Source organism: Chlamydomonas reinhardtii, chromosome 7, assembly GCF_000002595.2.
Source record: "Chlamydomonas reinhardtii strain CC-503 cw92 mt+ chromosome 7, whole genome shotgun sequence".
NCBI lineage: Eukaryota > Viridiplantae > Chlorophyta > Chlorophyceae > Chlamydomonadales > Chlamydomonadaceae > Chlamydomonas > Chlamydomonas reinhardtii.
Window position 1 is genome coordinate 1,846,185 of NC_057010.1, and position 16,340 is coordinate 1,862,524.

A 16,340-nucleotide genomic window follows, 5' to 3' on the forward strand; every position below is an offset into this window, starting at 1 on the left:
GACGCGGCTGAGTTGGACTTTGCAGTGTGGGGGACTGGACTGCGTGGAGAGACTCGACCACAGACATGCGTGCGCCTTCCGTATTCCTCCTCGATGGAACTTTTAGGTATTGGCGACCGTGTCAGAGGACTTGTGAGTCACTTTTCAAAGCTCTGATCCGCCACGTTGATGGCAGTCCGTATTCCTCCGTTCGCCGGGTTCCGTGCGCCGGCGGCGGGTGTCGGAGGTCGTGCGTCAGTCGAGCTACGTCGAGGCCAAAGGGCATTTACAGTGCTACTGTGTCAGCAGAGTCAGGCCCCCTGGCCTCTAATAAGCGTAGCAACGCCAGAGCTATGGCCTAGGGGGTGGCGGGGTAGTAGGCTGTTCAGTGCTGTTCGCAGGCACCGCAGCAACACACGCAGACCCACATCCATCGGCCGGATGGCAGTCGGACTCATCCTTGCACCTTCCCCCAGCCTGCCATGCGTCTCTAGGGCTTACAGCACCATCACATCACCACAGACACGGTCACACCCTCACACGGTGTACTCGGCTATGACACGGTCGCTCTGCGGCGCCGTCACTCTCCCGGCTGCTGCGCCCGTAGCTGCACGGCCACCCCCGGCAGACCCGCCACGAGCTGCTCCCTGAGGCAGTCCGCCACAAACGCCAGCCCACTCGCCGCCATCACAACCTCTAACGATTTCAGGTCCATCGGCCCACGCGCCCTGGTCCCCGGCCCTGGCCCCGCCCCTGTCGCTGCGCGCGCCGCCGCCAGTGTGCGCCCCAGCGCTGCTGCGCCCTCCTGACCCGCCACCAACACTCGCAGCGCGCGCAGATGCCGCAGCGTCGCCAGCGCCGCTAGGCCTTCAGGCGTGGCGGCTGTGGCGTTAATCTCAAGCCCAGTAAGCCGGGGGTGTGCCGCTGCGAGTGCTGCCAGGGCGGCATCGCCCAGGGGCCGCAGCAGGCCGCCGCTGCGGCAGCTGCCCCACAGCCGCAGCTGCCGCAGCTCGGCACAGCGCGCCAGCGCCTCCGCCAGGGCTGCCGACGGGTCAGAAGACGGCGCAGCAGCTGTAGCTGCGGCTACGACTGCTGCTGATGCCACCGGTGTAAGCTGCTGAAGGGTTGCACCAGCGGCAACAGTCAGGGGCAGTGCAGCCGGTAGGTTGGTGGGTGAGCACGGAAGCGGCGGCGCCAAGAGCGTGCTGCCGGTGAGGTCCAGCACTCGCAGCCCCGAGCCCCACAACCGCGCCAGGGGCCACCGCACGACACAGCCCACCAGGCTGACGGAAGCCGTGCATGCCTGTGGGGTATGGGCCTGCGCGGCTGCGGAGCTCGCCCCAGGCCCTGGCAAAGCACCTGCTGCGGCGCGGCCGCCCTCCTGGCCCTCCTCCTCAGCACCTGCCATGCTGCTACTGTCATTATGAGCTTCATCCACCTCCAGGGTTATGCCCATGAGCTGCAGGTTGCGCAGGCCTGGCGGCAGCCCCGCCAGCCTCAGCAGCGGCGGCGCCGAGGGGCGCTGCGTCGCCCCAGCTTGCGGGCCCCGGCTCGACACGGGCCTGACCCACGACGCCCCCGGACCGGCGGTTGTCTCTGTGTTCGCCAGCCCCAGCCATTCCAGCTGGTCTGGCAGGCAGATGCCGCTGCCTCTGTGCCGTTGCTGCTGCGGAGCAGGGCCTGAGCTAAGCTTCCCCTCCACCACCGGCGGTGCGGCTGCCGTTTCTGCGGCGAAGGCGGCGCGCAGCGGCGCCTGCAGCTGCAGCAGCCGCAGCCGGGGGCAGAAGCCGGGACGCCCGATCGCGCCCAGCTCCTCCAGACCCACAGCCGCGGAGCGACAGTTCAAGTGGAGGTGCTGTAGACGGCACAGGCCGCGCGTGATGAGCGGGAGGAGCCCGCACGGCATCGGCAACGACCCAGCTGCTGCCGATGCCGACTCGGCAAATGCCGCTACCCGACCCCCAAGCGGGTTGTGAGCAATCGCGTCTGCTGACGGTTCCGCAGCAAGTGACATGCCGGCGAGGGCCGCCAGGCTGCACACAGCGTCGGTGTCCCGTACTGAGCAGGCGGCGGTGCCGCCGCCATCGGACCGGCAGCTAACAGCGGATAGGCCTGTTGCTGCGTTTTCCGTGATGGCAGGCGGGTCTTGCACCTCTGCTGCTACTGCCGCCGCCGCATCGGCTGCTGCTGCCACATAGTCGGCCAGACCCAGCAGTTGCAGCTCCAGACGCGTCAGGCGCGTGAGGCACGACAAGTGCTGGGGGGCGGGGGCGGGAGGGGGCAATTTGTGGAGCAAGGGACATAGATTGTAACCGACCACTGGCCGGCCAACACCAATTGGCCAAGCTTTACCCTAGCAATGCACGTTATGCATAGTTGCTGTAGGGAGTCCTAGCCCGGGCCCAACCAATTAACCCATCCCACATCAGACGCCGGAATTATTTAGGATCAACTGCCAGAAGGCCTACCGATAGGTTGGGGCCATCCCCAAGTGTTAGGCACAGGTCGGTCAAGCCGTGCAGGTTTGCAATCCCCGCACCGTCGCAGGCGCCGCTGAAACCCCGCTGCCGGAGCCGCAGCACGTGCATGCCAACTTCGGTGCAGCTGCCGGCTGTGATGGCATCGCCAGAACTCGCGCGGTCGGCGATGTCACCGTCGCCAGGGCCGGAATGCACTGCGACGGCGGCGGTAGCCACAGCGGTAACAGGCGCAACCGCAGGAACAGCAGCCGCGTAGCAGGCCAGTACGTCTCGCCACAAGTCAGCCGTAATGTCATCCACGTCAAGCTGCGAGGGCGGGCATCAGGGCGGGTGCAGTGCAGGCGGTCAGTGCAGGCGCACGGGCGTGCGCGGCTTCCATGCGCGGGCACGTTCAAGGCTCCTCGTGCGCTAATGGCACCCAACCATGTCCTACCCCGTGAGCGCCCACGGTGAGCGCCCCACTGGGCGGCAATGGCCGCTCCGTCATGTCGCAATACCCCGACACAACAAAATCCCCACCTGCAGCGATCTCAGTTGCGTCAGCTTCGGCAGCACGCCCGCAAAGCAGCTACTCGTCCAGGAATCCGGATCGCCGTACATCTCGGATTCCAGATCCGGATGGCTGTGGCAGCACTCCCCAAGCTCCAGGTGCAGCTGGCGCAGCGCCGGCAGCCGCTCCCGCCAGCCTGCTACAGCCGCCGCTAGGTCGGGGCAGTAGCACAGCGGCCCCAGCAGCTTGAGGGAGGTGAGCGCAGGCGGCAGCGCAGCCAGCACACCCGCCCACGCCGCCATTCGGTCGCTGTCCCCAATCGCCAGACAGGCGGAGATGTGGCGCAGCTGCGGCAGGCCGGCGAAGCCGCGGGCTGCCGCCAAGTCGACTGCAGCACAGCTGCTGCCAGCGACTCTGCCGCTGCTGACGCCGCACGAGCAGCCTCCTGGCCCACCTCCACCACCGCCTCCGCGCCCGTGCGCTGCCCCGCCACGGCTGCCCGCTGCCAGCAAGTTGCTCAGGCTCAGCCGCTCTCCACACGTGCCACCCGCCTCCTCCTCAGCACTGCCCTGCTCCTGTTGGTCTGGCGGCCGGGGCACCGCCGGGTTCCAGTCCCCTCCATCCCCTGCAGCCAGCGCCAGGCCTGCAGGCGTCAGCTCCCACGATGGCGCCAGATCCAGGTACGTGAGGTTGGGCAGGTAGGCGCAGAGCCCGTCTGCCAGTGATGTCAGCGGCTTGGGCAGCCCGGCGGCGGCTGCGGCCGCGAGAGCCGGCGGCCGCAGCTGCCAGGCCGCACCCAGCAGCAGTAAATGATGAACGGAAGCAAGAATTTGACGCGCTGGATCCAAGGTTGTCGCGAGGTTCTCAAACGGCTGTCCCTCCTGCTGTAGATGTCGCTGCTCCACTTGGAGCCCGGGCGCCGTTGTGTGGTGGTGGTGAAGTCCGCATAGGAGGGCAAGCAGGTTCAGCTCTGTTGCGTATTGCTGATGCTGCTGTGGCCGCCCTGAAGAGTCCGGTGCGGCCGCCGCCGCGGTGCGGCCGCCGCCGCCCAGGTGTGGCAGCGGCAGCAGCGCCAGCGTCCGGGCGTGCCCCAGTAACTCTCCCACGGCAGCTGCGCTGCCAGACATGGGCACGGCCGACTGTTTCTGAGAAGCAGCCGCCAATTTGTGTGCCCCCGCATGTGCCACTGCAGGCACGTGTGGCGGGCCGTCGCCGCCCGCCTGAAGGCAGAGAGCGCTGCGGGCGCAGGTGCAATGCAGGCATCAACGGGCCGCGAAAGGAGAGAGTGTAGCAGGTGTCCTAAGCGTGCGATTTTTTACAGAGGCGAAAGGTGGCCAAGCCCACCTGACGCGGGAAAAGGAGGGCGGCGGAATTGGCGTGTGGGGGAACGAGGCGCCCGTTCTGTCCACTGTCAACCAGAGTGTGCACACCCTGGCAGTTAGTGCCTGGCGCCATGTGCGGCACACCAGCAGACCGCATTCGAGGTCGGCGTAGTCGAGGAAACGGTAGATGCGCTGGTTCGGGCGGGAAGAGGACAGAGGACAGAGGCCAATGTTGTCTTTGCCACGCTTGCCGTTCAAGGTCCCCATCTTTAACCAGTGCCATACTTGTCCCAGATCACATGAAGTCCTTCAACCGGGCGGCGAGACACCCAACCAACTTGCTCACCGAAACGATTTCCGGCAGCAGCAAGCAGGGGCCCGCTGCTATCATTGAATCGTTACTCCATGCGACGATGTGTGTTTGCAGGTTACTGTAGGCTCGCGACCTGAAAGTGTTCTTGCAATTCGCATGCCGGCATGCGCGGGCCACACATGCGGCATTTTTCAGAATTGTCCCGGCCCAAATCGGCATTAACCCAGTATATCACAATGCTTGCCTCTCGCCAGACTCGTGCTTTCACCTCGGGCGCCAGCGCTGCCCCTCGGCGGCCTGCCATGGCCGTGGCGATGCGCCCTCGCGCTCGCCCGACCGCGGCTGTGTCCGTCCGTGCTGAGATCTCCTACATTATGATCAAGCCCGACGGCGTGCAGCGCGGCCTGGTCGGCGACATCATCTCTCGCTTTGAGCGCAAGGGCTACAAGCTGACTGCCCTGAAGCTCTACCAGACCCCCAAGGAGGTCGCTGAGGAGCACTACAAGGATCTGGCCTCCAAGCCCTTCTACAAGGACCTGGTTAACTACATCGTCTCGGGCCCCGTCGTGTGCATGGTGAGGAGACATTCCGGGGTTCTTCGCCGCGCCGCTTGAGCACCTCGGCCTGATAGCAGGCGGTTTCACACAAGGGAATTCAGTGCTTGGTGTTGGAAGGGTGATGAGGCGTGCGGACGAGGCCACTGTTTGTGGCGGGGAGCCAACCCCTGCCATATACACACGGCCGGTGTGTGGCGAGCACCGCGTCAGGGCAACCGGTTGGTCGGGCCACTTGTGCTCAGCTGTTGCAAACACATCCTCACAACACATACCCTTCTTTGTGTACCTTGTCTTCTCCCCACCAGGTCTGGGAGGGCAAGGGCGTCGTGGCCACCGCTCGCAAGATGATCGGCGCCACCAACCCCCTGGCCTCGGAGCCCGGCACCATCCGCGGTGACTTCGCCATCGAGGTGAGGAGCGGGGCGATGATTTGGGCGCCCGGGTAACCTTGTGTTTGAGGATGTGAGCAAGGAGGTAACTTGGCGGTCAGGACCACAGACGTTCAATGACAGCGGCAGTTTGCGCCGTGACGCGCACTCTGCCCACCAGCCACCTACCTAAACGCGCACGCAGCAGCGCAGCTCGCGAGCGCACGCAGCAGCGCAGCTCGCGAGCGCCCTTGCGCCACCTCCGGTCGCCCCCTCACCGATTGTCCGCTCCTCTCCTGTCACCTCCCGCACAGGTTGGCCGTAACGTGATCCACGGCTCTGACTCGCCCGAGAACGGCGAGCGCGAGACCGGTGAGCCGCGCAGCGGGCTGGGAGCCCAAGAATGGGTACGGGTTGGTGTAGACCTGGAAGCATGCGGCTTTCACGGGATTGATCACGCTAGGGCGGATGTGCGGCTGACGTGCCGTCGGCCAGAGCAGGACGGGCGACTGACGCGACCGAACCATAGCAGTCATAGCACACAGGCAAGCTTTGGGTGGGCTGGCGGTGTGCCGCCTCGAGCCCTGTCTGACTCCCTGCCGCCTCCCCCTGCACCCCACCCCCTATGTTGCAGCCATCTGGTTCCCCGAGGGCATCACCTCGTGGAGCCAGACCATGGAGCCCTGGCTCAAGGAGTAAACTGCTGGCCACCGCCCAGCAGCGGCCGGCACTTTTGTGGCAATGTGCAACGTGACCGATGTGTGGAGGGCGCCACAGTGTCGCTGCGTTGCTGCCTCAAGAGGGACTGATGCGTTTTAAACCGGTGCCTGGGGCAGCGCGCGTGGGCGCTCGTGTATTCGTACGGGCTCGGGGTTTCGGACATGGCGCCTCCGGGAGGAGGTGGCTGAGCTAGTGTTGGGATTGCTCGCGCTGTTGGCGAGTGTGGTGGGCACGGATGACTGGCGGAGTGGCTGGATGGCGCGCACGCAATTTTGTTGGACCTTCGGGGGGGCAGCGTGCTGGCGTGTTGAATGGTGAAGCTGTGTTGTACTCGGACTCAGAAGCAGAGGGGTGGCTGCTTCAGCATGTAACATGATAATTGATTGCGCGTTCAGTCTGTCAACGTGCATTGCCACGCGTACGACCCGCTACACCGTCATGCGACATGCAAGGACGTCGCGGTGCGGTAGGTACCGTATGCCGGGTATACCGTACAGGGCTTGGCTGCATGAATTCCAAACCAAGGAGTGCCAAGAGTTACCTCGGTGTCAGGGGCAACTGTGCTTCCCCTGTGGAGCGGCCACGCAGTCGCTGGGGCACACGAGGGGAAAAGGAGGGCGGACGAGCAGGGAGCGGGGACTTGAATGAAGGCTGTTGCTGGGGCCGCATCGCCACGGCGTGCCCACCCTGTCCTGACTGCCTGTCATGTCTTGCTAAAGCGTAGGCATACTGTTGGTCCTCACCAAACACGAAGCACTTCAGGGGAAAGCCGACACGTTTTGCGCAGCGTTTTGCGGTCTGTCCATCCGATACCTTACTTTCTTTGGCGCCAAACGGCTATACTTGTTATTTGTTTGTCATATTACCGGCATAAAAGCACAAGCAAACGGCATAGTTTTTTGAGAACGAGCAGCGAGCGGCACTCGCGCTGGGCCCGGCGCAACCAGCCTAGCGGTGCTTGTTCGCATTGTTTTCCACTTAAAGACCAAGCCTAGGGTCCTGAAGCAGTCCCGCGAGGGACAACTCTCACAATGTCAGCTCTCTTCGACTTCAATAGCTTCATCGTCGTGGTGCTGCTGACCATCTGCACCTGCACGTACGTCAAGCTTATTTATCCCGCGGCGCTAAACGTCAAGACGGGGTGAGTAAGGGTGGCTGTGGATCCGTCAAGGGGTTGGACGAGAGGAGGATGCCTGGGAGGGGGGAGGGCGCGGACACGCCTTCCGCACTGCACCGCACCCAGTTGACGCGCTCCTCACTGCCCATCCACGCTGCCCATCCTTCTTTGCCACCTGCAACACTTGCACCGAACCTGACGACAGATTCAAGGGGTTGTTCTGGAAGGCAGCACGGATAGGTAAGGATAGGCAGGGTGTACACGGCCCGTCCTGGAATTTCTTTGCCTCCGTGTCGGTCGACACGCTGGCAGTTCCCTTGGCATGTGGCTTTCCTCACGGACCCCAAACACGTCATCTTCTTTGTTTGGATGCAGGGGAACGACTCAGCCCATGGGTTGGAGCTGCATGCATAGCGATGGGCTTCGTGACGCTGTTTTACTAGCAGGCCATTGGAGGCGGCGGCTGGGAAGGAATTTGGAGCAGCTTATGCCCTTCCACGTCAGCACAGACGCGGAGGATTGTGGTTAATGTGTGTTTGGAGAGAGTGGCGCTTATCCTGTGGGCGCTATATCCGTAGGGCATCAGGCTGGCCAGGCACTGCAGGTGACTCATGGCAGGCAGACAGTATTGTTGCGATCTTGGCAAGGGATCTCTGACATGAGTGACATGGCTCAAGAAGCGCTTGTGCGGATGAATAGGTCGAAATTCCGGCAGGCGCAGGCCATGAGGAGAGCGGAGGAAGGCACAGGTGCCGTGTGCATTCGTGTGGGTTTGGCGGGTGGCTTCCCCACCCGTGGTGACCTCACACAACCCCTCCCCCCACGCCAAGTTTCCGTGTTGGTGACTTCACATGTATTGTTGAGCTGCGAAATTGTGGAGGGCCGCTCGGTAGGGTAAATCATCTTAACGGGAGGTCTTCTGGTCTCAACCGTGATACAAATGGAACAGATGTAGGTGATAAAGCAATCCTCACCTGTAAGTATGTGGCTTCAAATTAGCTCAAGAGCGCCCGGATCTTGGGGCCAAAGCCCACCGTACAATTCGCGGTAGCACGCTGCATAGTGCCAGTGTCAGCATATCAAGGTTTTTACGTGTGTATTTTTTAGGCACTTACAGGGCAGGAGTGGTCGCCGTGACCTTGACGCTGCAAGCCAAGTCCACAGGACAATTTCTTCGCAGCACACTCACAGCCATGCAGGCCCTGCTGCAGCGGCGTGCCATGGGCACCGCAGTTACCGCTAGGAATGGTCCCAGCGGACGGCGTGTGCCTCTGTGCAAGCGCACCGTCGCTCGCTCGGCTCAGGTTCAGCGCCGTGGCGCCGTGCAGTGCAAGGCGTTCTTCAACTTCTTCGCTCCTAAGCCGGCTGCTCCGACCTCGCCTTTTGACCCTCGCGCCAAGCCGCTGGTCGAGCAGCTGATCGCCATTACGAGTGGCACCGACGCGGGCGCAAAGGCCTCTGCCGCTCAGAAGGAGGAGATTGCTGCCCTGGTGGGTTACGCTGGCGAAGCTTTGTGGGGGTCGCCTGGGCGAATCGCTCAGCCAGTCCTGCCTGCGAGCTCGGGCGATTAGGGGGGGGTCGGGAAGTGCCGGAAGCCACAAAACCCCCCGCACGCACCCCGGAGCGCGCATGGGCCTGGGACTTGTCGACCAGCCATCAGCCACCTACTTAGGTGCGACGTTTTGTGGGCGCTGGCAGTAAATGCAACTGGCGAAGAAGCCTGGGAGGAACGGAAAGCTCCGAAGGCCCGCGACTGGTCAGGGTGTTGCAACCGCAATGCGGGGGCCTCGACACAGCCGCACACGTCAGCTGGCAGGACGCAGCGCTGCAGCGGAGCCGCGTGTGGAGACTGCAGCGGGCCACAAAGCTACATCAGGGGGCGAAGCCACGCCGCCACTTTCAACGTCAACCGGGTCGGGCGCGTGACCAGAGCAGCGGCAGGTGGCAGGCCAGCAGGACGGGTGGGGAAGGGGCTTGACAAGAAGCACGCTGCAAGGCACATCCTCCAATCAGACAGCATCCGTGGAGGCAGCCAGAAGGGGCACGGGTGCGGCCGTGACGCGGCTGAGCCGGTGAAGCAGCACACCGGACAACCAGCGGGAAGAAGGGGGCAGGGGTGGTGCGCCTACGTGCACTCTCAACAGCGCGTCTGCACGTTGCATCGCAACGCACCCGGCCGGCCATCCACCCACCTACCCACACATGTATACACACATATACACATACACACACACGCGCGCCGCAGGTGACTGAGCTGTCCCGCTACTGCATCAAGAACCCGCTCAAGAGCGACCTGCTGTTCGGCGAGTGGAAGGTGCGCGCGCGCGCGCCGGTGGGGTGTGTTTATGGCGTGTTGCGGCGGTGACTGGACGCAGCGTTCCCCCAGCTGCTTGAGCGCCGCAGAGCTTCCAAGCCATGGCGTTGTCCGGAGTCGTCGTCTGGAGCTCTTTTGTGCTCTCTGCCGCACCACTACCCCTGCGGAGTACCCGCACTCAACTGCCGGTCCTCCCGACTAGCCCGCCCTCCCGACCCCACTACAGCAACAACTACACGATAACTCCACTTAACCTTGGAGGAACCCATCCCCCATTCAGGTGCTGTTCGCCTCCAAGGCCACGGCGGTGGGCGGCCCCCTGCGCGCCGGCGCCGGCCCCGCGGTGTTCGCCGGCCAGAACGCCAAGCAGATTCTGGAGGTGCGAGGTGTGGCGGTGTGTAAGAGGAAGGGGGGGGGGGCACGGGGGGGGGGGGGGGTACCGTGGTGTAACAAAGCACACCTTGAAGGGGCCGGCACGTGTGTGTGTTAAAGAGCACAAGGAAAACGTTGCGCAAAGACAGTGTATGCGATGCAGCAAAGCGACGGTTTACGGATGTTACCTGAAGTTACCTGTGTGTGTGTGTGTGTGTGTGTGTGACAAAGGGGAAACGTATGTGTGTGTGCATGATCCCTGTGAAAAAGCGGTTGCGCGTGCGGATCGGCGAATTTGCACGGACGCAACCTGTTTTGAACCCGGCGCATATCCGCCGGCGGGTGTGCATCCTGGTTAGACGGAGGCCTTGGGGCTGGGGCTGAAGCTTGAGTTCGGGAGCAGCAGGGGCCGGGACTGCAAGGGGACAGACGCAGCAGCGGCGGCGACAGCAGTGGCAATGACATCAGCGGCGGCAGCGACTTAAGCGGAAGGCGCGGGGCACAGTGCCGGTGGCAGAGCAGTGAATGTACCAGCTCGGCTGGCGAGAGCAGATGGGGCGCAACAGCAGACCAGCGCGCCGTGGTGGTTGGGGCCTTGTGCGGGCGTTTGCACGGCTGCTGCCGGCCGGCCTCCGCGCAGCAGGGCTGAGGGCGCGGCGGTGCGATGCAGCTCGCAAGCCCATGGCGGCTGCAGGCGTAGCAGCAGACGTAGCAACAGGCGTAGCAGCAGCAAGGAGCGCGCCGGCGCGGGGGTTGATGGTTGGGGGCAGGCGCCAGCATGTTGCTGGCATGCGACGGCGTCACCGTGGAACTGCCCGCTGTCGCTTTGGGCCCGCTGGCTTCGCGGGTGCAACGCAGCGCGATGCGGTGCAATGCGTCACCCACAGTGCTTGGCGTGGTCGCAGCGAGTAGCATGGCGACGGCGGCGGTGGTGGCGAAACAGTGGGGTTTCCGGGCCAGTCGGGCGGCGGGGTTTGGTCAAGGGCTGCGGCAGCGTCGGGGTGTCGGGGGAAGCCCCAGCAGCCAGGCGTGCCGCCGAGCCCTTGAGAGGCTGCCTGCTGCCCGGGGACCTGTGGGCGAGCTCCGACAGGCACGTTTGACCCAGGCCTCCCAGCAGCTTGGGTTAGTGGTCCTCGACGGATTGTGCGGAAGGCCGCGGGGTAGTCGGCCAGAGGCGGGGCGGTATGTGCGCCGCGGCATCAGCAGCAGCACCACCACCACCAGCAGCCCTGCCGTTGGGCCGATAGCCACCACCGCAGTAGCATCAATTGCAGCACCGGCGGTGTGGCGTCTGGGCACCACGCCTGAGCAGCATTGCAGATGTAAACAGATGTAACACAAGCTCACCCCCGTCGATCGCGCCCCCGGTTGCCCACCCCCGCGGTTCCCACTACTGGTTTCGTTGGCACTCCGTCTTGCACCCTACCCTTGACTACCCTCCTCCGCCTTCCTGACCCTGCCCCCCTCTCTTCCTCCCTTCCTCCCTCCATCCCTCCTCCCATGCAGGCCCCCAACAAGCTTGTGAACGAGGTGCAGTACAAGACGCTGGGCTTCCTGCCCGGCTACAGCCGCCAGTACGGCACCATCCAGCCCGTCAGCGGAGACACCTTCATCGTGAGTGGTGGCGCTGCTACAGCGGCTTTCTGCAGGGAGGGTTGCTGGAGGGGCGAGGGCGGGGGCGGACACGGGGGTATGCGACCGGGTGGGTAGCTTCCTCTCCAACAGACCAAGGTTGTGTGCAGGGATTGGGGGCTTGCGGCGTGGCGTGCTCGTCGCAGTGGCGCTGGTGGCGGTCAGGGGCATGGGGCGTTCAGTGCACTTCCCGTGTGCACCCCTCGTCCACACACACAGCCCACTGCTCCCCCGCTACACTTCTCCGTACCAATCTTTGCAACCCCCACCCCCCACCAGCTGAACATCACGGAGGGCGAGATCATGGCCGGCCTGGGCGGCCCCGTCAAGAAGGCCTTTGACATCCAGCGCAAGATCCAGGTGGGGCCACGGGGGGGGGAGGGAAAGGGTGGGAAGCTGTGTGCTTGCGAGCTAGTGCTCGTGGGTATGGGCTGGTGGGTTTGCTGGTATGGGTGCGGGTGTGGGTGTGGGGGGGGGGGCCGGGCGCGTGGCGGGGGATGCGATGGCGTTCCATTCCTCCTTGGATATGCATTCCCCAACCTCATCCTTCACCTCCACCCCCTCCTCCACCCCTCACGCCTCCCCCGCCAGCTGCTGTACCTGGATGACGAGATCCGCGTGGCGCTGTTCCTGCCCACCGAGGGCCTCACCGACACCGAGGCGGAGGAGGTGAGGGCGGCCGGGTGCGCGTGCGTGTGGGCGCAAGGGGGGGCGGCCTTATAAAGACCGCAGGGCGAGCGCGCGGGCTGGTCAGCGTAATGTAACTTGAAGCACGCGCAGAACACAACCTTTGCGGTGTGCGCGGGACAACACGGGAGCCTATCTTTGTACACGGATGGATGCCAGCGCATTGGTGGAGTCCGCATGCCGACTGGGTGCGCTGCGGCTGCCGCCGTCAGGCCGGCTCTGTCGCTTCTCAAGCAATCTAGCCACTCACGCGCCGACTGCTTCTGCGGGCTCTGCGCTGCAGAACGGCGGCAGCGCCGGCGAGGACATTGTGTTTGTGTTCCAGCGGATCACCAACAACGCCGCGGAGGAGGAGGAGCCGGTGGGTCTGGGGCTTTGGGGGGCGGAGCTGCGGAGGGACGGGGGCAGGACGGACGTTGCGGCGCGTTCGTGCATGGCAGGGGCAGGGCCAGGGGCAGGGCGTTTGAAGCGGAAGCACGGTTTGGCTGTTGCCAGCACTACCAGCCTGCCGTAGGTACTGGGAACTGAACCGGCCGACAGCTAGGAACTGAACCGGCGTGTCTGCATGTGGCAGTGGCCTGCATGCGTTGACGTGCTGACGTGCTGTCGTGTGTGGCTGCAGGCGGAGGACGACGGCGAGGAGGCGCCCAAGGGCGCGTTCGGCTTCGGCGGCGGCCGCAAGCTGGAGAGCGCAGCCACCGTGGCGGAGCGCCAGGTGCGGCGGCGGAGCGGCGGCGGAGCGGCGGCGGAGGCCCGGGCGCACAGGGCATCGTGGCAGGGAGGGATGACGAGATAGCCTTCCCCACCATAAGCTGCTGCCTCGCTGCGGCCCTGCGGTGCCCCTGATGCCCTGAACCGCTGACCCCCTTGTGCTACTATGCCCCTCCTGCGCCGCTGTCCTGCATGCCGCTGCTGCTGCCTCTCGCGGCCGCAGGTGCGCCAGCAGCTGAACCAGCGCAGCGGCAGCGCCAAGGTGGCTGTGGCGCCATCGCGCCAGGGCTCGACCAAGGTGGCGGTGGCGCCGCCGTCGCGCCCCGGCAGCGGCAAGGTGGCGGTGGCCCCCGCGGCGCCCGCCCGCTCCGCCTCGGTGCGCGGCCGCGGCCGCCAGCAGGTGGAGGAGGAGGTGGAGGACCCGCGGTGAGCGCCCTGGCGGCGGCGTGTGCGTGTGCGTGTGCGTGTGGACGGTGGGGCGGGCGGATTACTGGAGAGGCTTGGGGGCGGCGGCGAAGGATGGTCAGTGAGGGGCAGGGCGGTGCTGCAGGCTGGGGGTGGGTGCCGGCCGGCTGCTTGGCGCTAGTCATGCGGCGAGGCGATGTGCTGGCCGGATTGCTAACCGTTGGCGGCACTGTGTGCTGTTGTGCACCTGCAGCGAGCGCCGCCGCCGCGAGCAGGAGGAGGCCCGTGCCGCCAAGGTGGGTGCACAGGCACGCATTACGGCAGTGGCCGAGGCTGGCACTGGGAGGGTGAAGCGGAGGTGGATCACCGGGAGTCTGGGACCCTGCGCTTAGGCTACATGCCTACATGGCTGACGACCCGCCCCAATTCCATGGACGCCTTTCTCCACGCCCTTGCTGACACGCCTGTTCCCTCATCGCCCTCCGCTACCCCCTGACTACGCCTTCACTTCTAAAATAATCATGAATGTAACCCTCCCCCCCTGTTCTACCGTCTATCACTTCCTTAACTACTCATGAATGTAATCCCCCTCGCAGCAACGTGAGGCTGAGGCCAAGGCCGCGGAGGCTCGTGCTGCCAAGGAGAAGGAGCAGCGGGCGGCGGAGGCCAAGGCGGCCAAGGAGCGCGCCGAGGCGGAGCGCCAGGTGGGGGCTGTGGCAGGGGATGGGTCTGCGGACCGTGGCGATGTGTGTGTGCATGTGTGTGTGTGTGTGTGCACGTGTGTGCATGTGTGTGTGTGTTAAAAAGAAAACGAAAGCCCGCCCAACGACGCGACGTGTGTGTGTGTGTGTGTGTGTGTGTGTGTGTGTGTGTGTGTGTGTGTGTGTTAAGAAAGAAACGAAAGGCCGCGTGCGCGCGTGTGTGTGTGTGTGTGTGTGTGGTTGTGTGTGTTTGGCAGCACCTGGGGGCTGAGCGGGGCCCGCCGCGTGGCTGTTGCTACGGCGGGGTGGGCTGCACCTTGCCTGGCCTAGAGCCTGATGTCTCCTGGTGCAGTGGCTACCGGGCGTGTGCAACATCGGACCCAGCTGAGCCGCTCGCCTCCTGCTGCCCCGTCCTCACAACTTCACTTCTTTATGAATCTGCTTGTGACCCCGCCCACCTCCCCACAGGCCGAGCGCGAGAAGCAGGCCGCCATCAAGGACCTGCTGGCCCAGCTGGCGGCGGACATCAAGGAGCGCCAGGCCGAGGCGCGCGAGGCAGCCAAGGCGCTCAAGTGGGTGCTGCCGAGCTGAGGCAATGGGGCGGGGGAAGAGGGAGGTGTAGCCGTTCATGACAGGCGGGGGAAAGGATGGAGTCCTGGGGTCCAGGCGGGTGCGAAGGCAGCCAGTAAGGAGTGGTGGGCCGGGCTGGTGGTGGGAGTGGTTGGCGTCTGGGCGCCTCGGCAAGGGGGCAGGAGCCGTGAGCTCACCAGCCGCTGTGCACTGCCACCAAACCCATGTGACACCGCTCACGTAAAGCCGTTAACCCATCATCATCACCCTCCGCCCGGAACAGGGACATTGAGAAGTCGGCGGGCTCGGGCCTGAAGGAGGTGACTGCGGCGCGCGCCAAGGTGGACGAGGCGGAGGCCGACATCAAGGCCATCTCGCAGCAGCTGGACGCCGCCGCGGGCGCCAAGAAGGAGGCGGAGGGCGCCGCCAAGGTGGCCAAGGACGCCGTGGTGGCGGCGGAGAAGGCCCTGCGCGCCGCCATTGCCGCCGCCGCGCCCGCCGTCGCCCGCAAGTAGTCGGGGAGGAAGCGCGAAAGAAAGCCGTAGCCCGCAAGCAAACGGGGCGCGGCTGGTGCAGGAAGGCGGGGCATGGGAGAGTGAGGTGGAGCGAAGCGACTGTTGTGAGTGGCGAGGGCGCGGCTGTGGCGCTGAGGTGGTGTTTGTGGGGCGCTGCCGGAAGGCGGTGGGCCCTCGGTGGTGGAGGTTGCTGAGGCGGATTAGGGGTGATGAGTTGAGGCTTTGCGAAAGGGCGTTGCGCTCTTGGTAGTTTTGGTGCACGTGTGGACCTTCACGCACACAGTCCTGCCGCATGGTGTTGCTTTGAAAGTGTACATCCAGCTGTGCCGGGCACGCGGAGCGTTGGCTGCCCTGAGGTGCTGCGCGGCTTGAGTACCATAGATCCTGGCTGCATGCAGAGACTATTCACATGCGGGGTACGCAGCGGACTGCCCGTGGGCCGAAGTACGGTACTAGGTTGGGAATGCTGGGGAATGGGCCCGAATCCGTCTGGGTCAGGTATTACTAGATTATGGGTTCGTGCTTGCTCGCGCGTGGCTATGGTGCTGGCGGGAACGCGGTTTGCCAGGATTTTTTCCGGATGCCCGCCCATACAATTTTGAGAGAGCAGGTGTGAAGTGGCGCGAAGAGAGGGCTGGTGTCACGGTCGAAACAGTGGCACGCGCATACGACAATGTGGACAAAGATAATATACGAGACTGTCTTGATGACATCAACAACAGATTGACCACTCGCATCAAGCAGCCTTTGGGTCACACCCCTGAGCACAACGCAGCTTCAGCTTAGTCACCGTGCGACGGTCTTGTCGCAGCCCTCACCGTCATGGCAATCATCGACGGCAACACACGTGCACGGTTCTGTTCTCGTGTCCCGTCATACACCACTGTCTGACCCTGGTCTGACCAGGTTTCAGACACACGAATTTTGCATCTTGCCCGCTTCTGCCTGGGGCTCCCAGTACCGCGTCCTGAGAAACAAGTACCGTACGGCGCCTTGGTGTGGGCATTACCGAGATTCGGCAGTACCAGTACCGGTGCCAACATGAGGAAGGCAACAGCTCAATGCATGATGTTGCAGGTCCAGAGCG

General features: G+C 64.5%; 4 protein-coding genes across 4 annotated transcripts; 3 read left to right on the forward strand and 1 right to left on the reverse strand.

Annotated features, from left to right (window-relative positions):
• Positions 1-253: 253 nt before the first annotated feature.
• On the reverse strand, positions 254-4,697 carry CHLRE_07g325733v5 (uncharacterized protein). The gene is made up of 5 exons (XM_043064068.1): positions 4,618-4,697; positions 4,294-4,463; positions 2,979-4,185; positions 2,448-2,765; positions 254-2,236 (listed from the first exon to the last, which is right to left on the reverse strand). The coding sequence occupies exons 3-5, from the start codon at positions 4,074-4,076 to the stop codon at positions 560-562; spliced, it is 3,093 nt and encodes a 1,030-aa protein (XP_042922635.1). The 5' UTR covers positions 4,077-4,185; positions 4,294-4,463; positions 4,618-4,697; the 3' UTR covers positions 254-559.
• Positions 4,698-4,797: 100 nt separating this feature from the next.
• Positions 4,798-6,612, forward strand: CHLRE_07g325734v5 (uncharacterized protein). Its single transcript, XM_001702832.2, has 4 exons — positions 4,798-5,159; positions 5,447-5,551; positions 5,824-5,881; positions 6,144-6,612. Exons 1-4 carry the CDS (start codon positions 4,899-4,901, stop codon positions 6,206-6,208), a joined length of 489 nt encoding a protein of 162 aa, XP_001702884.2. The 5' UTR covers positions 4,798-4,898; the 3' UTR covers positions 6,209-6,612.
• Positions 6,613-6,957: 345 nt separating this feature from the next.
• On the forward strand, positions 6,958-8,338 carry CHLRE_07g325735v5 (uncharacterized protein). Its single transcript, XM_001702831.2, has 3 exons — positions 6,958-7,370; positions 7,552-7,586; positions 7,722-8,338. The coding sequence occupies exons 1-3, from the start codon at positions 7,261-7,263 to the stop codon at positions 7,787-7,789; spliced, it is 213 nt and encodes a 70-aa protein (XP_001702883.1). The 5' UTR covers positions 6,958-7,260; the 3' UTR covers positions 7,790-8,338.
• Positions 8,339-8,447: 109 nt separating this feature from the next.
• On the forward strand, positions 8,448-15,989 carry CHLRE_07g325736v5 (uncharacterized protein). The gene is made up of 13 exons (XM_043064069.1): positions 8,448-8,836; positions 9,592-9,660; positions 9,941-10,039; positions 11,539-11,646; positions 11,944-12,024; positions 12,256-12,333; positions 12,635-12,712; positions 12,974-13,066; positions 13,286-13,488; positions 13,721-13,763; positions 14,064-14,171; positions 14,637-14,740; positions 15,022-15,989. Exons 1-13 carry the CDS (start codon positions 8,540-8,542, stop codon positions 15,251-15,253), a joined length of 1,593 nt encoding a protein of 530 aa, XP_042922636.1. The 5' UTR covers positions 8,448-8,539; the 3' UTR covers positions 15,254-15,989.
• Positions 15,990-16,340: the final 351 nt, after the last annotated feature.